At 34.7% G+C, this 27,197-nt stretch overlaps 4 protein-coding genes across 7 annotated transcripts in view; 3 read left to right on the top strand and 1 right to left on the bottom strand.

Moving 5' to 3' along the window:
- The first annotated feature begins 21 nt into the window (after nt 1–21).
- On the top strand, nt 22–2,266 carry LOC143916268 (coenzyme Q-binding protein COQ10 homolog B, mitochondrial). The gene is made up of 3 exons (XM_077437300.1): nt 22–162; nt 270–374; nt 534–2,266. Exons 1-3 carry the CDS (start codon nt 101–103, stop codon nt 994–996), a joined length of 630 nt encoding a protein of 209 aa, XP_077293426.1. The 5' UTR covers nt 22–100; the 3' UTR covers nt 997–2,266.
- On the bottom strand, nt 1,903–3,091 carry LOC143916269 (peptidyl-prolyl cis-trans isomerase H). The gene is made up of 3 exons (XM_077437301.1): nt 2,945–3,091; nt 2,665–2,841; nt 1,903–2,580 (listed from the first exon to the last, which is right to left on the bottom strand). The coding sequence occupies exons 1-3, from the start codon at nt 3,026–3,028 to the stop codon at nt 2,287–2,289; spliced, it is 555 nt and encodes a 184-aa protein (XP_077293427.1). The 5' UTR covers nt 3,029–3,091; the 3' UTR covers nt 1,903–2,286.
- Nucleotides 3,092–4,108: 1,017 nt separating this feature from the next.
- On the top strand, nt 4,109–7,063 carry LOC143915218 (uncharacterized). Its single transcript, XM_077435757.1, has 6 exons — nt 4,109–4,282; nt 4,519–4,713; nt 4,784–4,992; nt 5,060–6,409; nt 6,488–6,664; nt 6,740–7,063. The coding sequence occupies exons 1-6, from the start codon at nt 4,177–4,179 to the stop codon at nt 6,968–6,970; spliced, it is 2,268 nt and encodes a 755-aa protein (XP_077291883.1). The 5' UTR covers nt 4,109–4,176; the 3' UTR covers nt 6,971–7,063.
- A 7,663-nt stretch (nt 7,064–14,726) lies between these two features.
- nemy (cytochrome b561 family member no extended memory) overlaps nt 14,727–27,197 on the top strand; it is a 95,397-nt gene continuing 82,926 nt past the window's right edge. For 2 of the 4 annotated variants that reach the window (XM_077436806.1, XM_077436804.1), the window contains exons 1-2: nt 19,031–19,079; nt 19,164–19,508. In XM_077436806.1, coding sequence (XP_077292932.1) covers nt 19,357–19,508 — 152 coding nt within the window. In that variant the 5' untranslated portion in view covers nt 19,031–19,079; nt 19,164–19,356. Of the gene's footprint in view, nt 14,846–19,030; nt 19,080–19,163; nt 19,509–26,012; nt 26,030–27,197 lie in introns of those variants that run through there. The other 2 variants (XM_077436805.1, XM_077436809.1) reach the window with 2 other exon arrangements.

Here is a 27,197-nt window from a genome sequence, read left to right on the forward strand (position 1 = left end):
ATGCAGTTGGTAGAGCCGACTATTCAATGACACTTGATCATCTAGTGTTGGTTTGACAGTTCTGTCTGATACTGTTACGTGTGGTTGCGAATGTTTCGAGATGTCTTTGGCAGCCAACCTGCGACTCTCATCTCCTGTAGCAAAAGCAGCCTTACGATCTGGGTACATCATCTTTAATTTCTTATGATATAACGTCCCTTGTCTAGTTATACCTTTAAGGTTAACATTGAAGGTTAGTTCTATTTATAAATAGATACAATATGTTGCAGGGCGACCTCGACCGCGCAAACCTTGATAGTTCATCGTAGACCAATATTTGACTTTACGGCATTTGGCAATACAAATAAACAATATGCGAGAAGAAAACTAGTCGGGTAATAACGACATTTTGTTTTCACACACTAACACTAGATAAATATGCTATACAAATACATTCTCATATTAAACTTTAAATATTTGTACATGATGCCGGTGTGTGTGACTTTTTTGTTGGCAACTACAATGTTCAATGAGTCAATTTTATGTGATTTCAGATATTCCATGGAACAAATGTATTTAGTGGTATCTGATGTAGAAAACTATAAGACATTCGTACCGTGGTGTCAGAAGTCATTAGTCAGCGTAAAGGAAAAAGATTATCTGAAGGCGAATCTTATAATAGGATTTCCTCCAATAAACGAACAATACACCTCCGAGGTCACAATGTTAAAACCTCATCTAGTCAGAGCAGAATGTACCGAAGGCAGGCTTTTCGACCACCTGCTGACTCTGTGGAGGTTTAGTCCTGGAATTCGATCACAACCCCAGTCTTGCTTGGTAGATTTTCAAGTCTCCTTTCAATTCCGCTCCTCTCTTCATTCAAAAATGGCAAATTTATTTTTTGACAAAGTCGTTTTGCAAATGGAAGAAGCATTCATTGAAGAAGTATATAGACGATATGGTAAAGCCACGATTCCCACGCAAATAATTATGACCAGTGATACAATAAAAGCTTGACAAGCAGTTAACTCTAGAGGACTATAAACAATTTATTTATTAGTTTATTAAAATTTTGAACATTTGTCTTGGAAATGTTCTCTAACAATATATATTATGCATAAAAACGTATGTATGTTTGTGAATATGTGGCAGACGTGGAAAGTGGGGGAGTGTAGAGCGTCTGACATTTACACACATTCATCATTTCGAACGGGTTGGATCTTAAATATAATTGTTGGTTAAATTACCTTATATCATATTTGTATATAACTTAACTTTATTTTAATTTGTGTATCAATTCCTTTCCAAAACCATCCGTTGATTTCAATGGGCACAACACTAGTGTACCAATAGTAGTTACCAATAATATCCTTCTATTTATAAAAATACGCTTATAAACAAATGGTTGTTTTATGCTTAATCTAAAAACATACTTAAAATTCTATTAAAATTTAGCATTTCCAGTTTCACAGTGTATCAGGTTTTATGTGGGGATTCTTTATTTTGATTTGTATTATTGAATGTATGGAAACGCCATATTTCATAAGAAAACAATTCCATTTAACGATACCTCTGTGAAACCGATTAGCCGTGTAAATAGAGATTATTGTGAGTATGATTTGTATGTACGTTGTTTTTATATTTGCTTTTTTGCTAATTCTTCGTTGTGTCAATAATTTTTTGTTTTTGTCATGAAGTTAATTGCATACTTTCACATATGATGCAAAGTACATTCCGACAAATCGTAGGTTGTTTAATTTGTTATTTAATGTCTAATTATGAAGTGTTCGTTTTTGAATTTGTTGAAAACATTGTTTACCAGATTATTTTTTCATATTTACTAAAATATTTCAATGATATTTACTATAAAATATATTGTATTTAAAAATTCAGTATTTTTAGATAAAAACTTAAATCAATGTTGATAACTTTAATAACTCGCTTGGCTTTCTAAATGTGGTAATGTACGTACATCTAAAATTGGGAAGTATTAAAATCTTCATCGACACTTATTTGTCTTAAAGCAGCGTTATTAATTAGGCAACTTTTCTTCTGAATTATATATTTTATTTGGAAATTGTTAAAAAAGAGCAATATATAATGGTGTATTTTCAAAATCGAAATCGGTGAAATGGTATATTAATACAACTATATAAGTACATTAATGTGATTTAATTAACAATGTGATATGATAAAATCAAAAAAATTGTATGAAATTAAATTATACAGCAGAATTATTGTTATTTTAAATATTGTACGTGTTTTGTCAGAAAATATATATATTATTTTCCTACAAGTTGTTTTAATTTACATTTGCCCACATTGTGAGATTGTGACAGGAATTTTGGGTTTGTTGTTTGGACCTGTGGGCACATTTTCTATTTTTCTCATTACCAATAAGCCGTCTATTACTCTACCAAACACTACATGTTTATTGTCCAAAAAGTTGCACTTAGCACATGTGATAAAAAACTGACATCCATTCGTGTCTTTGCCACTGTTCGCCATAGATAGCAATCCAGGAGAATCGTGTTTTAGAGCAAAATTTTCATCAGCAAATGTGCTCCCTCCATATATGCTCATTACACCGGTTCCGTCTCCCTGAAAATTTACATTATGTATAATACATCATTTTTCTTATACAAAATAAATATACTAGTATCTAGTTCAATAAAAACAGCTCACATTTACAAAATCTCCTCCTTGGATCATGAAGTCTTTGATAACTCTGTGAAATATAGCACCTTTGAATCCAAGCGGAACACCATCTCGTCTGTATTCTCCAGTACAAAATTCTCTGAAGTTTTCACTCGTTTTGGGTACGACATCCGCGAAAAGTTCAAATATCATTCGACCAATCTCCTAGAGATAATTTAATAAAATAAAACAACAAATTATCATCATTTGCAAATACATAACCTATGAATGATAACAAATGATCATAGAAAACAATGATATAAAGTACCGCTGTGCCGACAGTAATATCAAAAAAGACGACTGGATTATTGTGATCTCGCAACTGCGACTGAATTTGACTCCATCCAGGCATTTTGGTCGTTGATGTTTTGACAGCTATCCAAACGCAAACGTTCGTCGGCGCGTTTCTCACAGTTGTACCAATCACAAAAAAATGTGATTATAAAACTTGCAATTTAGATATTTTATATTTCAAGTCATAATTCATCAATTAGACAAGTCTTTACACAGTTAAAGTTGAATCTAACAACAATATTTTTAATAAATGAGGTTAAAAACAGAATTCAAAAACGATTCCATAGAAGATTGCTTTGCTTGTACTCTATCACGGCGGTATATTACCTTTCACGATTTGTACTTGTAAAAGAAGGGTGTTTTCTTTCCTCGAAAAAAATCTTCACCAATGTATCTAATGGTAAACGGATTATTTCGCGTACAATGTGCGATCGTTGTCTGAATTAACTCGAATTTTACCTGATGAAATACTCGGACATATACCGCCTGGTTTGCATATAATTTCGGATGGTTGGCAGCATACGGAAATATTCCAAATTCCGGTAAAAGTGATTATAATTTCGTGGATCCATATGATAGTGTAATACATACGCAAAATGTGGAAAATATGTGAATGCGTGTGAAAAGAAAGATGAAGTGTCAATTTGGCACAACGCGTGCCCGTTTTGATTAATATTTAGATGAATTTGTATTAAACCACAAACAAATGCGTGTATATTCCATTAGCAATATGTGGAATATTTCCGTACGCTGCCCAACCGTTCGAAATTATATGCGAACCAGGCAGTATATGTCGGAGTATTTCATCAGGTAAAAGTCGAGTTAATTCAGGGCACGGCAATACTAGAGTAGTCGCAAAGAGCAACCAATGAGAGGAAGGAGCAGGTCGACCGAGCCTCGCTTCCGAGCCTAGAGGGTCCACCCTGTCGAGAATTCTCACTTTTGCCCAAAGTTTTTACAAATACAGATCTCTAATATAATGAATACGTCCGCCAGTATTAATTTCCTATATATTTAAAACTTACGCAATTAATTGAGTGAAATAAACCACACTGAGGTAAAAAATAATGTAGGGAAAATCAAAAATACCATAGTTAAGCCGTTGACTACGTGAATTACGTTTATGGTTGTTAATTTTGGTGTTACGCTCGGCAGTAGGTTAGGCGTTTAGTTTGACGTGCGACGCACGTGCGTCCCGGTGTAAGCATGGGTCGCAAAGCCAAGTTTGATGGTGATGGGAAGAAAGTGGTGAAAGGACCTGGAAAGAAGGCTAAAAAGCAACAGGATCCTACGTTTGACGGCAGTTTCAAAGGTTGGTCTACTTTTTATTCATAGAGGGCGAAATCCGAAATGTGCTTTTAGGTTAGGAAATGCCTATCGGTTGTCAACCTTCCGATACTGCATGTGTGGATATGCCATTTTGATTTTTAAATTATTTCTTCATGTTGTATTGTCGATTTCGTAGTTCGACGGAGAAGCGGTGGTGTTTTCAATGGTCACGCCAATATGGCAATTAATTTGATAAATTTTTGTATGTATTAATTTCAGATAATAAAGATATTCCGAAAGTATTGAGTCATCGACAGAAACAAAGAGCTGCTCGAAGAGTTAAAAAGAAAATCTCAATTAAAGAAAAGCGCAAGGAGTTGAAAGCTTTAAAAAAAGAAGAAAATGCAGTAAAAGTCATACCCGTAAATGGTTTTGCTACTAAAGAGAAAAAAAAGATTGTTAAGTCAACTGAAGGTATGGCCTATTATATTGACTTTTTTAATTCAACCCGAATTACATTTAATTTACTATAAAATTTTCATAGGTTTTACGGATGATAATAAGGATTGGCTGAAGCCCAAAAAAGTATCTAAAAAAAACGAACTCAAAGCTAAAGCTAAGAAACAGGAAGAGGACTCTGAAGATTCAGATGAAAAATACAACAGTGATGATAGTCAAGCCTCAGAATCTGACGAACCAAGTGGTGGTGAAGGCAATGATGCTCAAAATAGTGATGCTGATGATGGTTATAAGGTAATTGGAACAAACTATGCAGCTTATTTTGAAGTATTTTCTGTGTATAACCAGTTTATTTTTCTAGGTTGGAACTCTGGATGATGTTGATGAGAGCGATGTTTCTAAGGATGAGTTTGGTTCTGGTGACGACGACAGTGACGATGATGATGAAGAGGAAGGCGGTGACGATTCATCGAAAGATGGAGAAGATGATGACGATATGTTGCCCATTGAAAAAGCTAGTAAAAAGTTAAAAAAGAAACAGCAAATACAACAAAAACTTGCCGATGAGGAGATGCAACTTAACATTGCAAGCCATGATATTTTCGCTTTTCCGAGCGAGGAAGAACTCGATAAGCCTATTGGTCTACAAGAAATTCAGCAAAGAATCAAAGATGTCGTTACTGTTTTGAGTGATTTTACTAAGCACAGAGAGGAGGGCAAAAGCAGATCTGAATATACAGAATTGTTAAAAAATGATCTCTGTACCTATTACAGTTATAACGATTTCTTGATGGATCGTTTGATGCAACTCTTTCCATTGTCCGAATTGATGGAATTCTTAGAAGCTAGCGAGGTACAGAGACCGATGACGATCCGGACGAATAGTTTAAAAACTAGAAGAAGAGAGTTAGCACAGGCCCTTATCAACCGAGGGGTAAACTTAGATCCAGTCGGTAAATGGAGCAAGGTGGGTCTCGTTATTTATAGTTCGACAGTACCAGTCGGTGCTACTCCAGAATACCTTGCTGGACACTACTTGATTCAAGGTGCTTCTAGTTTTCTGCCTGTCATGTCATTAGCTCCACAAGAAAATGAGAGAATTTTAGACATGTGCTCAGCTCCAGGTGGAAAGGCGTCCCATATAGCAGCCATTATGAAAAATACTGGCGTTCTTTTCGCAAACGACGTGAATAAAGATCGACTGAAAGCTGTCATTGGTAACTTCCACAGAATGGGCGTAGTAAATTCTATTGTCGTATCATATGACGGACGAACATTCCCTAATGTAATAAAAGGTTTTGATCGGGTGCTTTTGGATGCACCATGCACTGGTACAGGCGTTGCTGCTAAGGACGCTAGTGTAAAGACGAACAAAGACACAACTGATTTGCAGAGGTGTTACAATCTGCAAAGGGAGTTGCTGTTAGCGGCCATTGATTGTGTTACCGCACGCTCGACTACCGGGGGCTATGTAGTATACTCAACATGCTCCATTTTACCAGAAGAAAATGAATGGGTAGTAGATTACGCATTGAAAAAAAGAAATGTGAAACTGGTACCGACTGGCTTAGATTTCGGTACAGAAGGCTTCACAAAATTCAGAAATTTGAGGTTCCATCCATCACTCAATTTATGCAGACGCTTTTATCCGCACACTCATAATATGGATGGATTTTTCGTTGCCAAATTGAAGAAGTTTTCTGATGTTATTGTATGTATTTATTTGTTTTTAATTTTTTTATTTATGACAATTTATATTTTACTAACGACTAATTGTATTTGTTTCTAGCCTGAAGATGTTCATAATAGCGAAAGCCAAGAAAACGAAGATGAAACTATTAATAACGAAAATAATGTAGAAGTTAAGACGAAATCAAAAAAACGACCCGCTGACAAAGAAACAAATGTTTCAAAACCTAAAAAGAAAGCTAAAATTGAACCTGTGCCAGTTTCTGATAATACTGGTGTAAGTGTAATATACAGATAAGCTATATTTAAGACATCCTAGGTGTAACTATTTAAGGACTTATATTTATTTTAGGATAAGGCCGAAGCTGAGAATGGAGCAGATTCAAGTGTGACATTGAAGAAAAATCGTAAAAAGAAACAAGAAAGGCGCTTAAATGAAGCAAATGCAACTGACGACACAAAGAAAACAGAAAATGGTAAAGCGAAGTTCGTAAAAGGAGAATCTAAAGGCAAGAATTTTAAGAATTTCAAAAAGGGGAAAAAGTTCAAAAAGAAGCCAATGAAGAAGAAGGGTTCTCCGTAATTTAGTTATATACATTAATTAATTATACTATACATTAATGTTACATAATGCTATGTATATATATTTTTTAAACATAAATCATTCATTTATTTTAAACGATGTTTTATTTCATTACCTAAACTATGGATGAATTATTTAAGGTTATGTTATTAAAAATGGCGTCTAGAACTTTTCTGGATTTGTCAGATGAATTAAGAGTAGTGACATCTATGGTTAAAAACCGAAAAAGTAAATTGGAAAACCTTGGGGACTAAATATTGGAATAAATACTTGAATATGTACGCGTGTACATACATATATCAATCAATCTTTAATTGTAAATTTAATAATTTCGAAATATTAAATTTCTCCTTGCCATCTGACGGTGAAAACCCCAACTATTTTCAAAATGAAAATTCTGGAAAAATCAAATTAGCATTATTTTATTACAAATATATAGGTCACGCTCTTCGCATAAAATTCTGGTAAATTTTACTTAAAACTGAACACGCACCCCTATGTGTGCATACATTACATATTATTTGAGGGATTGCATTAAAATTTTGCAATTACAGTACGAACTAGCTCGCTTAATTGCTCTTCAAACTACGTCAATAATCACTGTGAAACTACGGGGTGCCATTAAATTTAACAATCGTTAAACGACCTTTTCATTGACCGCTACCATTATGCTAACAAACAACGAACATTAAACCATATCAGAGATGGGGAACATATGTACATACATATGTATGGGTGTAATATTTATGTATATAAGATTTCCTTAAAACGTATGTAGTGTTTTATATGAATTAGGCTTGCAAGACAGCTTATTGGAAAATGCATAGAGAAGTGGGTGGGGGTGAAAAGGAGGACGAGGGGGTTTTGGTTCGTGCTGATACCACCACCGGCGAAAATCCCGGGCTGCTGGGTGTGGCTGGGCCGCTTGCACTCGGGCTACGACCCTGGAGGGGGTGTAGCTCTGGAAGGGGACTCCAGGGGTGGGGACGATACATAAATACACCCTCCGTTCACTTCCTACTTCAGTCTGAGTTTTGATCTGGTCTGGTTGCCTTGTCGCTTTGATTTTTTGATGAAAATCTGCCTAATTACTATTTACGTTATATATATAAATGTATACATATATATTTTTTTAAATAAAAATTGTCTTCTCGGAAATTTACTTAAAATATGATTTTACTTTTCAGCGTACTTATTGATAGAGGGAGTTGTAATAAAAAATTGGGTTAATTATGCCGAGTGGTTATTCTCGATTACGCCTTCACCCATTTTCCTTGCTTGATTAAGAGTAAAAATGACCGATAAAAAACGTCTGAAGCATCCTCGAAATCCTTTCCCCTTGTGGAAAGGTTTCGGTGTCGAGTGCTTTAAAAACATGTTTTGGACAGCAAATTTTCTGAATTTTGTTTGCAAGGCGAATTAAATTTTTACGCGCTAAAATTTAAATCATTAGTCATTAATCATTATGTTTGCTGCAATTAAAAATAATATGGCTGGAACAGCTTTTTCATATGTCGTTGAAAAAATACCAAAGGCACGAGTGAAAAATTAAATCATGGATGAACTGAGCTACTGAGAGATGGGAATTTTTTCAATCTTGGAAATGGCTGCGTATGTCATAAAAATTCTGATGATCCTCCAAGAAATTCTTTCAAAAGAAAGAAGTTTTGTTTGCTTGTGGACGCGTATGTACTCTATATTTAAATTAAAATGGGTAGTAAGCTGAAATATTATGAGTATACCTAATATTATTTATTATTTCACCAAAGTGATATTACAGAATTGCTCCAAGTCGTCACCATGGCTTAGCAAAAAAAAAAAACTAGTAAAAAGGACCAAAGTCAAACAAAGTCTTTTAAACATAAATGATAAATATGAATTTTAACACTACAAGATTAAGCTGAAATAAGAAATAAAGAAGTCAATATATAAAAACATATTTGTAACGATGATGAAGCCATCAAACTGGTACATGCCACGGGAGAAGAGAACAAATCGCGAACTGCAAAAGTATGTATGTACATATTTAAACAGATTAGACGGGTCGTGGTTTTTACATTATTTTTGTATATGTGGCGGCTCGGCTCATTCGTCCATCCCCATATGTATATAATTCATAATTTGTTTATAGCACAGCGGCCAGTCTTTGGAGCATACCCATTTTAATCTCATGTATAATATAATAAAAAGCTTGTAACAAAGACTGTTCGTTATGTGTGTGTAACTCGTTTCTGATTGGCTGTCTTTAAATATTCAAATAAATTTAATAAAAAAACAAACGAATGTTTACTATTGGCTTAGCTACACATGTTTAAGCGTTTTATATTAAACATACTGAGTGAAGCCAGGGGGAACCACTACTATTATTATATGTAAATAAAAATAGCTAAAAATAATAAACGTGATGTAGGAGATTTAATATACCTATACATAAAGTAGTACTGTAAATCTGGTAATGAAAGAAATTACTCATTGATACAGTTACACATGTAAATATACACAATTCATTAACTGTCCATACTCGTATTCATATGTGTCATTTCAATGTCTTCTAAAAATGAAATATATAGAGTAGAATATCTAATATATAATTTCGAAAGAGACTTTGTATGTTTGTTTGGTTCGTAGAAAAAAACAAATGTATATTTAAATAAAATAAAACTATTCAAATAAATGTAATAAAATGTTTACTATTAGATTGGCCATGTTTAAGAGGTTTGTATTAACAATACCGAGCGATGCCGGGTAAAAAGACTAGTCTAATATACATATAATTTCGAAAGAGACTTTGTATGTACATAAGTTTTGGTTCGTAGAATCCGTGACGTTATCGAATCTAATTTTCTATGACGACGATATCGTTATCGATTTCGATTCCTTTTTTAGTTCCGGATCCAGATTTCTGTGTCAGTTCCGGTTCCGGATTCCTATTTTCAGTTCCGGATCCGGATTCCTGTTTCAGTTCCGAATTCGGATTACTTTTAAGTTCCGGTTCCCGATTCCTGTTTCAGTTCCGGATCCAGATTCCTGTTTCAGATCCAATTCAGCTTCCCGGTTCCAACTTCAGTTCCGATTCCCTTATATATAATATATAAAAAACCATTTGTTTCCAACCATGGCTTTCGTTAAATATTATTTTTTTTCGATTCAAATAAATTTAATAAAAAAAAAGCAAATGAATATTTACTATTAGATTAGCCATATTTAATCGGTTTATACAACAAATACCGAGTGAAGCCGGGTGAAACCACTAGTATTTAATACATTAATACATTTATTGAAGGTGTGTATTGATTTTGAGCACAATAGACGATAACATAGTATATTTGTACTTCAATTAATTCCGTGTGACTTGACGACTGTCTGCGATTCGTTCCGGGAGGCTTTGAAGGTGTCGTCGACGATAAGGTTTTCACGGAGATTTCCCCAAGACACAATGGAGACATTTTCCGTTCATCCCGATCACTGTCTTTTATCTCGGATGTGTTTTTTCTTCAACCTTTCCTCCCTTTCATTTTGCCTCGCTCTCGAGTACGCCTCTCAACTGTGAATAATTTTTAATAATCAATCACATCCAAAAATAGACACGAAGACATAAATGCGTTAACAACACAAAACTTATGACGCACAACTATGGCAAGTCACCCTCGAGATGTAGTAAAATTCCATAAACGAGACGCATTACCGTATCCAAACATTATCCGAAGAGACTTTATACAGGAGAGTGAAAAGTTTACAAAGCATTAAGTATTCCAACATATTGACACCGGTGAAAAAGTTTCTGAAGTGTTGACAATGATGTGCTCAGAGTAAATTTCAGACACACTTTAGTACGTCAAAAAGCCGTGGAGACCTTTTGCCATGTAATGTATCCAAGGATTTTAATTAGTTTTGGAAAATTTTACTACTTCATGATTATATTTTATGATATCTAGGTAATTGAAAATAAAGATTGAAACTAATCAATAAATTCAGGAAAAAAAATCCTTGAAGAAAATCAGCATCATTTCTTTGCGCTTTGGTCCTTCGAAGTGAACATTTCGTTGTGTGCAAAGAGCGTTTATCCAATTTGGGACAATGGAAATAAGGAAAGGAAAAATAAGAAATCGCTCTCGCTTCCGTTTCCTCATTTCATTACAAAACCCTTCTTACTTATGCATGCAGGTAAATAAACGTATTGAAGTTGGGGGCGTATTAAGTCTCACTTTAAGTGCACATTCAATTTAAATATGGTGTATGTAACTTGAGCAAGACTAAACCATTTGAAATTTCAATAATACCGATTGAAAAAGTTGTGTGTTGTTTGCAAATAAATTATGTTGCTTTTTATAACATATTGTTGCATGTTTTGATAGGTAAGTGTTAAGTTATGACAATTGAACCAAACCGTCAGTACTGCATGTTTGTTATAACGAAGAAGTCGACAGTTTGCCTTTCATAATAATAAAAGGTAGTTTTTTTGTGTATGTTATATGTTTAATTGTATAACTACATATTAAGATTCTGAAGACGCATGAATTCGGTCCAAAATTCCTAATTTAATATGTTAAATAAATACATACGATTGAGGAGCATCGCTTTGAAAGAATTTTCCGGTATTTGACTGTACAAACATCTACACATGTAAGCCAATTTACATCACTTAAGAAAAATGGTTTATGAATAATATAATATTTTTTTCTGATTCGATACAATTTTAATACAATCATAAATGTTCTCGGAAATCAAATTAATTGTTTTTATTTTTTACATTCAAACTGAATCGCTTAAAATCAAAAACAATTTTCATTTGTTTTTTTTTTTCGTTTATTTTCCTCTCTTAATATTGAATATATTACGTTTAATTATACGTATTTACATATGTTCAAAATGCGTGTAATTGATGCTTCGGTATATCTTCGTACTGGACCGGATCACACGGAGACAATAAACATGATAACGTAAAAAAGGTGAGCTGAAAATTTATATCTACACTTCTCATGTTAGCTGTTGGGATTTGACACGGCTTCTGTAAATATACGTCAACCGGAAATAGCATTCGGTTCACCTTTGATATTCACTTTTTATGTGATCGAAATCGTCTTTTCATATTGATACACTCTTCCTTCAGTGCTTTTTATACCTTTGAAATATAACAATGAGAAACAAACATAATATAATGTTGTTTGTCATATTAACTAATTATTACTTATAGAATAAGCTACGTGACATGTCATTTTCACGTAGCAAGTATCAAGTCGAAAATTGGAGTAAGGTTTATATGGGATATCTGTAAAAGTATCTTCATCAATAAAACAAAGCAAATTAAACACATATACATTTGCAACCCACATTGGATGAAAGTATTTCTAATCCTCTTCCATTCCTGTCTATCTTGCACAACTTTTATCCATTTTTTTCCACACACTTTCATAGTCTATTCAGCTTTTATTGTTTTTTCCACTTCCTATTAGACACAATCCGAGCACTTCCTTTGTCCATCTATCGTCATTTCGTTTTGCTTTGTTTCCGTATATTTCATAATCAATCTTTCAACTCTAAACAATCTATTTTTTAGAAGAAAAACGCAACTAAAACAATGCAGAGAATATTAATTTTTGCCAAATATAATATAATAATACACCGTAGACGAAATTTTACGTATGAAAAAATCTGTCAGCAATCGCGTTGCTTTTACTATATTATTGAATTTTTTGAGTTATTCTGAACCTATTTTCAAACATTGTCGCCAATTTGTTCAGAATCATACTATGTATTAGGGCGCAGAAACACAGAGTGGAACTCGGTAAGCTATTTTTAGATAGTTTTGCATATGTAAAAAAGCACTAGTACGTCTAATATAGGCCAAACTTACCCCCTGGAGTGTTTAAGGTGATGTATTTTCCTTGTATTGACGTATGTTTGACAGTGATCGATAACGATGAAGAAATGTAGGAGTAACTTGTCGAAATAATAGGATTGTACGAATTAACAATGACATAAGACTAACCCTTTAACAGCTTCTGTGTGTCTGTGTGTCTCCGCCTTTATGATAAGTGCGACTCGGGACTGTGAGAGCGTATCTTCATGTAATTATTAATTCGTACGATCTTACTACATATTTCGACAAGTTTTCATAAATTTCTTTAAATATTGGAATCACCGATATCGATCACTGTCCAACATATGTCAATAAAATAATAAAATATAACCGAAAACAGTATGTATGTAATGTATTCTTTAAGGAAATTGTAGTATTACATGTGTATGTTATGTAGTGCTCAAAATAGAAAACGTATCAAACGGAAACGATTTAAAAGATTGTCTATTTTTATTTGCCAAATAGAATGGGCAGTTAAAATTTTTCTTATGAGAAAATCAAGATCAGCAATCAAAATAAGCAATCTCATGAATTTCTTTGAGTTATTGATCTTTTTGTGCTACCCTTATCTTATTTTCAAGCACGGCCGTTAATTTGTTCAGAATCATACTTTTATACATACATACACATATCGTCAGTTTATTGGCAGAAGCTTTACGTCAAAAATTGGCTGTTTTAGTATAACATACTCTGTCGTTTAAAAAAACAACTGATTTATTTTTGACGTAATTTAAAGATTTCAATACGAATTAAGTTAGTTATGTTCTCGCTTGTGATTTTAAATAGGTTTTTGAGCTCTTTTTCCTATTATGCTGTAGATTAAAATTATAATAATATAATACTATGATTACTAACCAAATTAAATTAAATTGTAAAATAGAAAATGATCAGTAGATCAGTAGCTATTAAAATAGATATAAGATGTACTGTGAACATAATTTCGTAATAATAAAAAGCATTTAAAAAAAAAACAATGTTCTCGCTTAAAAATAATTGTTAATACTTCGAATAATCGAATATATAAATGATTAACACATATAGTGGTTAGTTTAATGAATAATGACTAGGTCACAAAATAGAGATTTTCAAACTTCTTGATTTTCGAAAAAGTCAATTTTCTCAGATATTTGACTTAGAGCATTATGTCAGCAAACCGACAATATGTAGTTTGTGTTTATCTTTCTGTTATTCCAAGCATACATGTGTACATCTTTTCTTGTTATATGCATCAATAGATGTATTGAATTTCACGTAACATTTACGAGTTCAAAGTTCGAGTTTCACATCAATAATAGTAGTATTTTCTTTAGAAATATCGTAATATTAGATTAAAAAAAATATGTATATATTAAATCGTCTCTTCGTCCTGTTTCATTCAAATCAACTAAAAAAAAATAATTACTTGAAAACTTACGATAGTTAAACATAATATTGTTCAATCGACACCTCATTTCCACCCAAATCTGACTTTGCAAGTTTTCAAATTTAGAACGACCTTTGACAAGATTTTCACGAACGATAAGAGTTTAAAGACCCTCATAGCCCATTCGCCTATCCCGAAACATCCTCATCCCCGCACATTACATACATACATACATATGTACATACGCGAGCAACAGTAAAGCCTTCGTCATACATATATACATACATACATATTTACTGCATACAATATACAACCGCACAATTCAACACAACATCGAAGCGTCATCGATATAATCTCTTATCACCGAACTGACAACAATCTATCCCCCACGACATATACATACATACATACATTCACATCTACCGTGGCATATACACATACATACATACATATATATGTATATACATCTGTGTGTGTGTGTGTGTGTGTGTGTGTGTGTGTGAGTGTGGGTGTGGTAACGATCGGGCTGGTGGTTTGGGCGCGCGCGCCGTCGTATCGAACCTGCATCCGGGCGGGCGTCTCGGCGCAGCATCCGGACCAGTTCCACACAGACCACCGGACAAAGCACTACCCCGGTATTCCTCTATCCACGGTACGAAAGCCGGATCGTAACCGGAATTCTGAGACCCCCACCCCCCGGTGGTTAACCGGCCGGCCGAACCCTACCCCCGACCCACATTGTACGAGAGAGAGAGAAGCGCGCCAAAACTAGACAACCGGAAGTGGTTCGCTTCGACCCGCCCCTCTCTTGTAATTCGCGCTGTGTTTACGTTTTCGAATCGGTATTGTTTTTCTCTGAATGATTTTAAATTTGAGTATGTATGTTTCGTGACGTTGTCTCACTACGTGGTGTGTTTTGTGTGCTTTTGAATGGATTGTTTTTGTTTGAAGATTGAAGGCAGTTTTGTTGAAAAAAGTTTTCGATCTTAATCAGTACGTATGTATGTTGTGAATGAATTTTAATGCTATAAATGGATTCTTATATACATACATGCATACGTACGTGGATAATTTTATTTATATTTTTTCGATATCGTGCTATCAGCGATATTTATAGACATACATATATAAAAAAAAATAGGCGATTATTATATACTAGTCGTTCTACCCGGCTTCGCTCAGTATGTGTAACATAAACAGCTTAAACATGGCGAATCTAATAGTAAATATTCATTTGTTTTTTTTTTATTTATTTGAATCGAAAAAAAAAAATAGAAACTGACTTGTTTTCGATTTCCTACCAACTATACATATAGTTAAAAACTTACAAAGTCTCTTTCGAAATTATATATTTGATGTATTATATATTATTCCAGAATCCGACGGCTCCCCCGAGGGTATTCGCCCCCAGCGCCCCCCGGCACCCCCCCCCCTTTCCCCTTCCTCATGTCGTCATGGGAATTTTGACCTGTTTTCGAAGTTTCCAATCATTTTCCAACCAACAATGCTTACATACTCTTTCGTCAGTCTTACAGTCTTACAGTCTCTTTCGAAATTATATATTATATGTATGTAGGTATATTATAGATAAATATTGTGTTTTTGTTTAATGAACTTGCGATTGTTATGAAGGCATTTAAAATATTATCAATGAATGAAAAGTAAAATATGTTGAAATATGGAATTGTATTAAAAAGCGACCGGAACACTTGTAGGTGATTGCTGTCCTAAAAATATTAAATATGTTTGTATGTATGTATGTACTTAAGACCGGATGGAAAAATGTGAATTTTGGATTTTCATCGATGGACCTATGTAGTTGAAAACATTCGTCGTATCAAGGGAATGTTAAATAAAAAAATTCATTGAAGTTGAACATTGCCCTGTGCCTCCAACCAATCGATTTGTTTTAACGAAAATTTCGAAAAAATCTCTTTTTCGAGAATAGTTAATAGTTAATATTCAGTTTGAAGGTATATTGTACATATCGAAGCTCTCAACGACTTTTATTTTTAACGACAACGAAACGGGGGCTTTGAATTCTCGTTAATCAGTCAAAATTGACCATAATCACCTTAATTTAACTGAAATAGATGAATTTTGAGCATTTCTTTTATTTAAAAATTCCCGAAAAAGAGATATATTTGAAAAAACCTACTTTTTCAAATTTTTGTCGAGATAAATAGGTTTGTTAGAGGCATTGGACCTTTTTTAAAGTCAATAGAATTTTTTATTTAACGTTCCCATGATACAACGCAAGTTTTACATTGATTTTATCAATCAAAACCATCGATGAAAAATTAAAATTCGCATTTTTCCCTCCGGCCTAATGTACATATTTAGGCCGTCAATATGCCATCATTACAGGTCAATGTAATTGTATTTAAAAATATAAATCTACATACGTATTAGAATTATATGGAATAATGGTAAAAAAATTTAACATGATTTTTAGTAAGTATAAAAAATTAATGTAATGGAATTAATTACAGTTTGATTGTATTTTTAAAATACATGGATTGAAGCAGGACCAAGCGGAAGACTTTCATTTTTTTCTGAAATCATAATCGCTATTAAATATTATATTTTATATTATTCCAAGATGTTAGTTTCATCAGAGATATTGTTTCTTCGCCATTAAAATTTTAAAATAAATGTTTATTGTTACTCCGATTTCAAAGCTTTTCAATACACATAAGGAAGAATTTTCCAGTACTGTTAAAATTACTCGAATTGTATATAACTTTTAGATGTAATCGGAATGTTATACGAAATTAATGCCCACTGGGATTGAACTTGCAGGGTAGTTTTTGTGAGAATTTATTTTAAACCCTTTGTATGCAATCAATATATGTAAATAGCTTTGAATAATTAAAATTTCCACTTCGGGAATGTATTCTACGCATTTTTAAAACAATGATATTTATTATTATATTAATATTTTAATGTTTATCCGAAATTGTTTTACGATGGTTGAATTGAAAGTGGTTGATTTTTACTGTAGTATCTAGCGAAATCGCTCTTAAAGTTCAATAATGAATATCGGAGAATTTATATAGTGTGTAATAAAACATCGGAATAGATCGCTGCGAGCTTTCGAGGAAAATTTACGACGAGTCCCTTTTGTTTTCCGCCACAAAAGCTTGTTTGCTCGAGCTTTAGCAGAGCTTTGCCTTTAATCTCTATTTCTCTAACTAAACGTTCAACTTCCGAAACGTGTGAATTAATAATTTTACGGTCGCGCAACGACTTGACCGCACGATTAAACCGCTCGCATACATACATATAATACACATAATATAATATGACATAACGGTACAATTTCATTTACATCGATCTATATTTAAGTAATATGTTGTATTATTTATATTATATACATATTTATATAATACATGAATGTAATATTGTGGAGAAATAAAGAGCAAACACGCTCAATTGATACTCTACCGGAAGCGGTGCGGTGTAATAGAACGGCTCGTGTGATTGATGTGCGAATTCGAAGAGGATGCGTAAGATGGATGAACGGTCGGTGTTATGAAATGAAAATTCGTGAGGGGTTTTCTTTTTTTTTTTGTAGTACTCTCTCATATTTACTTGATTGGAATCATCGGAAAGTCGTTTTATGCGGATGGTTTTTTTTATTTATTTTTTTATTTTAAGCCGTGGATGATATCTGGCTTTGAAGTTTTAATGTCGTACTTAATCGCAGCAAATTGGCAATTTTCCTCCCTCGAATAGGGTGGAGGTTTGAAACGTGCTTGCTTTTAGTACTAATCCATGTATAGATTGTTTTTAGATTAGCCTTAGGTTCAGTTGACAACGTTTTATCTCCATGTGGGATCTTTGAAAAAAATATTTTATATATTAGATAACGTTTGAGATTTATTATACCTCTATATAGGCATTGATGTACATATAATCGAAGTAAATGTATATATTTATAAGCAGGACCATTCAGAGATGTACTGTTAAGAGATTCATATTAAAATCACTTTGTAAAAAATACATTTTTTAGATTCTTTTAATTTTTTTTTACAAACCTCCTTTACGTTTCACACGGTCTTCCTTTAAGAAGTCATTTTTTTTATATCTCTTATCTCTTATTTATTCAATCAATTCTTAAAATATAATATTATGAAATGTATTGAAAATTGTTGCTTATTTAAAAGTTATTTTATTATTTTCTGGAATTTTTTGGCTTGTTCTAATTGAGAGTGAAAAAGCATCCCTGCATTTTCATTCGTTGCGCCTCCGATTGAAACTAATGTTAGAGAATACGTCAAAATTATAAATTTTCTGTTACTTGATGTTTATACGCTTCGCTTAAGTTATCGAGCTCTCTCGTGTCCTCAGTCATAAACCCTTGACACGTGTCAGTTGGCGGTGATGTTGAAATATTATCTCAAAATTGCCTTTGATACCGTACTTGATTCAAAACAGCAAAATGCATACATATGTATGAGAGATATTCATGCATAGTTACATTTGTGAACCTTTGAAGTCATTTTACATCTTTATAGGTATGTATGTGTATTTTTTAATAAAAAAAAACAGTTGAAGAGGCGATTTCACGAAAGTGTCGACCTCTGTAATAGTAGGTTCCTTATGTATTAAAAAAATAATTTTGATGTTGAATGTTTTCAAGTAATTTCGTCCTCGACCGTTTGTGACCGCACAAGCATCCCCCGGCGCGGCCGTCGCAATTATCCAGGCACATTTAATTAAAGGCTAATATAAAAAGTGGGCGGGTTGACGCGACTGGTCGACCATCTCGGTTTGAGAAGTGCTGCTCGTGGCGAAATTAGCGGTTATTACACGGATCGGTTAGGGTGCGCCCAGTAGTACAAACTCACGCTCTCGGCTCGCACACTGTCCCCCCGTCATTTGTCCGTTGTTTACGCATATACACACACACATACATATGTACATATACATATATTTATATATTGTCTTATTTTCTCGATTCGCAGGTCTCTCTCGTCGTCGCGGTGTGTGTGTGGGTTGAAAAGTAGATCGCGCGGAGATCGGTCGACTTGTTAGTCGGTGCCGAAGTTCGAGGGTCAGTCAGCACTGAAGTGAGGTGGTCCGCGCGAAAGCCGCGGACTCAATTCAAGCACGATTGTCAAGAAGGCCGGCAAAGTGTCTCCGTTGAAGCTGTCGGCGATGGACAGCAGCTCTGTGGCTCCTGTGCCTGAGCTGGCTCCCATCGCCGAGTTCGACAAGACGCCGCCCACGCCGCCCCATGACGAGCTGCCGATGGACGATCTGCCGCCGCCGCCCAGCGCGCCCGTCCTGCCAGATGACGAGAAGAAAAGGTCAGTTTCTGAGCCATGCTTGCCACAGTCGCCCAATTGTTAAGGTTCGGTTCTGTTTTCAGCGACCGCGACCGGCACCATTTGATTTTTTCCGCATTGCTAGATTTTTTCAAAGTGAACATTCATTCAGGGGGTGTGACATTTAACGCCAATATCGCAACCTGAGAGCTAAAATTTTATTTTTACATATAAGACATCCATATCATCATCGTCTACAGCCGCTCACCATCCACTGCTGGATGGAGGCCTCTCCAACACGCTTCCACTCGTCTCTCTCATACATACATCTCACTCTACACATTTTCCGTATCTCGTCTACTCATCTTCCCTGCGGTCTTCTTTTTACCCTTTTGCATTCTCTATGGCACCATTCTAGTACTTCTTTTGTCCATCTTTTCTTCCATTATCCTAGCCATGTTGGCCCGCCCATTGTCATTTCAATCTCTTCACTCTATCCACTATATCCACTACTCTTGTCATACTTTTCACCCACGTATTCCATTTTCTATATTTCCTCTGTATGCCAAGCATACAGTGTTCTATACTTCTGCTCTTACTTGCATTTTACATACATTTTAATACTTGGACTTGAACGCCAAGATACACGATACATATATGTACATATATATTTTATTTTAGTTTACATACCAGGAAGGCCTGACAGGTAGACCCCAATGCGCCTTCCTAGACAAACATTGCAGCATTTTTATTATATACATAATATACATTATATATACATATTTCGAGAGGCTGAAAAACACGAAATTAACAGTTAATTAATTAATGGATTAATCCGTACAGACATATGGATAATGGATATTCAATAGAGACATACATACATATGTATTAGATTTGTACTTAATCTTTAAATATTGTACATAAATCAAATTCAAATATTTGGGACAGCGGGTAGGATGTTAAAAAAAAGTTAAAATAATGCAAAATCTACGAGGTTGATTAATTATTATTGTGATATTTAAATATTTTAGTGGGAAGCCTCTTGTACACTTGCCTCACAGATAGATGCAATAGAGAGGGGGAATTATGTACGCACTTACATATCTTATATTATTTGACGATTAATACACGATAAAATGGTTTATATATATATATATATATATATATATATATATATATATATATATATATATATATATATATTCAGTATATTTAGAGAAATAAAATAAAATATAAGTCCAGGTCACTTGTTATCCATCACAGCGCAGTCTATTGATAACTGGCTTACCTCGATAAAATAAACGAATTTTTGTTATTAATCCACAAGAATAGTCGAAATAGTAATCGAGTTCGATAATTGGCTCGGAGTGAGAGATCGTTTCACTTCGTGGATTACGATCGGTTTATAACCGAGTATTACGTCAAATCGGAGTACGCATTTTCTCGATCGTGCGTGTTTTAAACTCATTCGAAAATAATGTTGTTCAATCCAGGTAAAACGATACTACGGCTTACGAGCTTTGGGGGTTTGAATATTTTACGATCGCAAATCGGGTTTTGGTTTAAGTCTCGATCGCGAGATTTCGTCGTTCCGACGTTCGGCCATTAATTATTCAGACTGCGTGCACGGCACACTGATGTGAGTGTATGTACTTTATCTGCGGAACGAGCCTCGGAAACGTAAATTCCTGGCGAATTTTCGGTGAGCGTAGTCGTCCTAGTGTGAAGTTGCCGACGTTGAAACTGAACGCGCGGCGCGAAAATCCAAATTGAGTTTTGTTCTTGTTATTTATGCCGAAAGGCTGTGAATGAAAACCAATCTGCGAGTAACCAGAGCCGTACGTATGTACGGATTCCGTGGGATTTCGATTCGGCGTCGGGAAATCGGAAAATTATCGCGCGAAAGGAAAATCGTCGGTGCGTGTTGCGTTATTGACGTTCACGCTGTGCTAAACGGTCATTATGCTTTCGCAGTGTTTTTCTTATATGTATGTATTTTTTTCTGCTGCACGTGAGATATATGTATGTTTACATTTTTATACATAACATAATATGAATGATCACTAGGAAAAAATTTGAGGTCGTTACTTAACTAAATTGTTTACCAATTACCTTTACGTCTTATTTTTAAGGAAACTATGATCGTAGAATTTATAATATCCTGAATTAATTACTTCGTGTTATCGTCTTAATTTTTCTATATTGTGCCAAGTTACTATTTTTGCAGCATTTTTGAATATAAACAAATTATGAGATGCTGCAGACTCAAATTTTGCGAGAAATAAGACAGGATTGCCAATTTGTTGGAACCGTTTCCAATGAAATGAGATAACTTGGCCAAGGATAGAACCCGTGACCATACAATCGAAAGCATTAATTGACTTACATATGCTGGTTAACATTTAACATCTCGAATAATAAACAACACATTAGGTTTCCTAAGTTACGTAGATGAGAATTAAAAGTTATAAGCAAATTCAAAATAATTGAGCCACACGTCTTCACTATATCGTCAACCCTATTACGTGGTATAAACCTATAGTGGAGGGAAGAAATTGAGAACTTAAACGTCCCGTTTTGTATGGATAGGGAGATGAACATATGATCAAGAGAAGTTGGAACACTAGCTGCATATAATTAATCATTGAAAAATAAACATCAGGTACGCGAAGGACGTTCAAGCTTAAAAAGTTACATACATATACATATAGCCAGCAGCATAGCTCGGACGTTAAGCTTCTGTTTACCGTCAAGAAGGTGCCGGGTTCTATCCCTGAATGAAAATGAATTTTTCAGAGTATGCTGTTGGTCAGACCTGGATTTGTGACTCCAGGTTGATCGTTTCCTATCAGAGTTTGCCAATTTTCTCTGATTTCATTGTTGAAACGGTTCCCGGAAAAAAAAATTGGCTAAAAATCCTTCCTACCTACTATGTCACCGCTATTTGAAATTTGATGGATGTACAATAAAAATTTATGTACAATTCATAGATGTCTCGTTAATTTGCGAGTTTTTTCAGTGTCTCGCAATTCAACGACTTATAATAAAAAAATGCTGCATTTGTATTTGTAATTGGCCAGGAAGGCGCATTGGGATTTTCCTGTAAGGCCTTCCTGGTATATATGTAAAATAAAATAAATATGTAAGTAGATCGTTATCGCATGCTTATTCGAGAGGGCAGTTGACAAGCTACAAATCATGCACATGATCGTTTACGTCCTGTGAGAAGATAAACACATACTTTATTGTACCGTAAAATACATCGTTTACTGCACGCAAACAAAAACACGGTTTTTAATATCATTTTCATAAAATTTTGTTTACGTACATTTACTTAGACGAGCCGCATCGTTTTATTATACCTATTTATACATACATACATATATAAATTCGAGCACTTTTCGAAATATCTCCAGTGCATATGTAGTATGTATGTATTCAGTAGCACACCAGGGTGCATCGGCAGCTGTCATCCAAGGAAGTCTCCCTCGGCTCAACAGCAGCGTGTTTATTTACATAATAAGTGCCCTTTCCGCCTGACTAGCATCACGCTTCATCGGTACGAAGGGGAGTGCACTTCCCACGCAGCGAACGGCTACATAAACAAATTTAAACGTTAAAACAGATCTCAGCTACACATGGTACTACTATTACTACTACTACTACTACTACTACTACCTGCCCCCCCCCCCCACTCCCAACACTAAAAATCGATTCGTTCCGTGGCGGTGTCGCGAAAGATGAATTGTTTTTTAAGAGTGAAAATGAGCTCGGGCTATATTCGCGTATTGAAATTCGTCCCGAACGTCCTGTACGTGAGAGGGGTGGAAAGGGGGGAGCGAGGGGGTTGAAGGTGGAATTGAGGGGGTCGTTCTGGGGTGGTTTGGAAAAGCGAGGAAATTGTTTTCAGGGAATGCGGGCCAGTGGGTGAGGCGAGCGTGCCCGGGTACCCGGGTACCCCGGGACTCCCCCGAGGACCACGCCCTTACCCTACAACATCGCCAACTGTCATACTTCATATAATATTAAATGTATATGTATAATATCTTTATTATCTTAGGAGATTTTCGGGCGTAGGATATCCGAGTGCTTTTCGGAGTACGTATGTGTGTATTATTATATAGTACCAATGTACATACATACGTATGCATAAATTGTAGGTACTACATATACGTTCAATTCATATCACTAGGCGGTAGGCGATATGTGAATTTCGATTGTTTTGTTATGAACTTCGTACACGACCCGAATAATTTTGATTAATGCGTGCGTATTTATGACAATGGGAGTAATTTAAAGTAAACTTCATTCTTGAGCATGGTATGTGTTTGCTGTGCACATTTTGCAGTGCGCTCTTCCATATGGTGCATGTACATTTTAAAGTTAACATTTTGTACCGGGTATCTCCTCGGCTTATTGCATATTTTTCTGCCTGCCATCTAGTCATGTATTTACATATCTGCACACAGTCCAACGTACTCAAAGAAGTATGGAACACTGTATGCTTGAAATAAGTTATGGGCGTGCAGATTCACGGATATTCCATTGGATCCGTCTTGTTAAAGCGTGTGGAATGGTATGCTAGATTTGGGTATCACTTTTGATTGACAACTCACCTTTCTCAACCACATCAAAACTGTTGTTGACGTTTCCTTTCGTCGACTCGGATTTGTCTTGAGATATGCAAGATTATTCTCCAACCCTTTGTCTTCTCGCTTGTTTTTCCACTTGCTTGTGAAGCAAGCATGAGTATAATGCGACTGTGTGGGATTCTCATGATACAAGTTACTCGCTAGCGAATGAGAAAATGCTGTCCGCACAGTGTTTTATCGGATGGCTCCTATTCCTAGAGCTATCCGACTTCTTAATGAAATCGTTGCTGCCGAACCTGAATGTGATATTTTCCATCTCAGTGAACGTACATATGTTATTTTAATATATTTGTATGGTAGCCTGCACTCATCATCATCATCATTATTGATATGATGCGATGAATTACGGAATTTTGATGTTCTTTCTTACATTTGGGCCTCGCAAGGATGTTTTGTATTCACGGTTGGTTCTTATATATTGGTGCTGGCTGTGGATGCAAAACATACTCTACTATGTATTCCGTTATTTGATATTTTTATTGTGTATTTTATTTAATTTTTTCCTTATTTCATGTTCATTTTTATATATTATTTTTTCTTTTGTTTTTTTCATCATATTTTTCTGCTTTTGCTTTTTTAATTTCGTTTTTATGTATTTTTTCTAGTTTTCTTGTGCCATTGTGGCGCATTAGTAAAAGGAAGATGGGTAGATGAAATTAGGAAAATGTGTGGGATGAGATGGATGAAAGTTGTGCAAAACAGAAACAATTGGAAGTATGTTGAAAAGGCTTTCATCTAGCAGTGGATGGTGCATGGCTATAAATGATGATGATGATTTAATATGTGAGTTTGGATAGATCGTGCGTGTCTGTGGTGCGCTGATCGGTGTTCTTCAATATTGTCGTGGGGTAGTTTCTCCCGTTTTTTTGTTAATGTGCTTTGTAAATTTTTACGTTGATTTTTTTATTGTGGTGTTATGTTGTTTGAGCTTTAGAGTCTCTGGAGTTTTACGGCCGGATGTACGATCGGATGAAAACTCATCTCTTGGAAAATTCCGGTAGCCGGGGAAATCCAATAATTTAGTGGCCATTATAGCTTTTCTCTATAGGATATTTCGAAAGAGGGAAAAAAGTGAAATCTTTGCCCGTAGGAATTTTGTTCGAGAGGATGCGAAATTTATTTTTTCAATTAGAAATTTCATATTGATTTAAAAATTTCCTTTTTATCTTTTATGAAATTGTTTTTTTCCAAGGAGAAAAATATGCTACATATATTTGATGAATTTATTTTTACATATGTATGTAAATATGTTTCTTCTATTCATTCTTTCTATTCGGTTTTTTACACATTTAGACGTTCTACATACGAGTATGTACACAGTTGTATTATTGAATGGTTTTCTGATTTTTTGCGTAAATCAAAATATGGGTGTTTATATACATACAATGTAATAATATTAAAATGTCATTCTAGAGATATTTTCGTGGCAAATTTCCCACCAAGATAAAATACTGTGTTGAGACAAACTGACGTACTTTCATAATTTATGTGAGTTTCGATAAAGTTTGGTGGATTAAATATTCATAAAACAAATATACATAGTTATAATTACAGTCCTAAGTTTTAATTAGAACAGCTAGTGAACTGTTTGAAAAGTTTTGTACACTACACATTTGCTTACGCAAAATGTGTAATATTACGCAAAAGTAAGACATAATTGTGATTTAAGGAAGAATAAAATTTAAAGTGGAGTGTAAGCGTTGACGTGTGGAAATGTCTCTTCTGAAGAAGATATGAAGGAAAGTTGTTAGAGAGAGGGGTCGACTTGGCAATACGTGATCGGAATCTAAAACGGTCCCTTTGAACCTTTCCTACGTGAAAAAAAAAAACATCTAGCATCAATTTAGAACACTTCTATATACACAGATATGTTGAAGTACTCGTAGATCACAAGTGAACAGCGAAACTATGGTATGTTGTACATGTGCACGTAGACAAATGCACCGAGGCCAATCTTCACTGCGTGATATCCTCTCGAATTAGAGACACAACAGCAGGGGGGAAAACTCGAGAGACAGATTGCACAAGCACATATATTCGCAACCAGTCTGCAGTTTGTAGAGGGTGCTATCTCTGAGTGTGTGTGTGTGTGTGTGTGTATGGGAGGCTTTGTGACCCAATTTCCACCCTCCTGTCAGCTAGGGTCCTTGTACGTGGCTCGTTAACGTTGCAACTTTCTTCCTCGTTCACGGCTGGGGGTCCTTTGATTGGGCAAATTCCTCTCGTCGTGGGTGTGTGTGTGTGTGTGTGTATGTTTACACGTACATGAGTATGAAATATTGATGGTTCGAATGTGTTTTGAATGGAATGAAGTTAGTTTTTGAAGTGCGTTTCTATGCGATCGATGGGTTAATAATAGCTCGAAACGTGGTCTGTGTTACGACATAGTAAACAATAGTATTCCTGGAGTTTGTAGTTGTTTTTTGTGTGATACGTGGTTACTTGTACGATGTGTTGATTTTGATTATATTGTGGTTCTATCGTGTACATCTATGGTATATGTACTGTTCGTTTATAATTGGTTAATCTGATACATTTATGTAGTCTTTTGCTTTTTTTTTAAATTATGTACTTCGTATGTACATTGCACGGTTTTGAATATTGATGATTTAAAATTGTATTATATTTGTTCCATTAGGGTTAAATTGGGTTAAGTAATAACGCGTCAAATTACGTTTTAATAGATCGGCTAATTTTATTTACAATTTAAAAATTTTACAATATTTTGAACTTAGAATTTCGCTTAAAATTAAGTAGAATTAAATGAAATAGGATTCATTTCAATATTAGATCAAATTTAAAGGAAAAAAAAGGATATTGATATAAGTATTGATATCAGAAGAACAGTGTGTTGCCTATTATATTTTCGCTTACCTTCAGATATTGTTTATTTTCTATTATTACATATGTATATAATATAGAAAATACAGCCCAACTTGATCATGCACCGATTGGCTTCGATCCTTTATTGTTAGTTACAAACATATATATGCATAATATGTATATGCCTATACGATAGCAACAGCGTAGCTCATTAGTAGAGCCAATGTTTACCAGTTGAGAGGTCGTAGGTTCATAT

This window comes from Arctopsyche grandis, chromosome 8 (genome assembly GCF_051622035.1).
Source record: "Arctopsyche grandis isolate Sample6627 chromosome 8, ASM5162203v2, whole genome shotgun sequence".
NCBI lineage: Eukaryota > Metazoa > Arthropoda > Insecta > Trichoptera > Hydropsychidae > Arctopsyche > Arctopsyche grandis.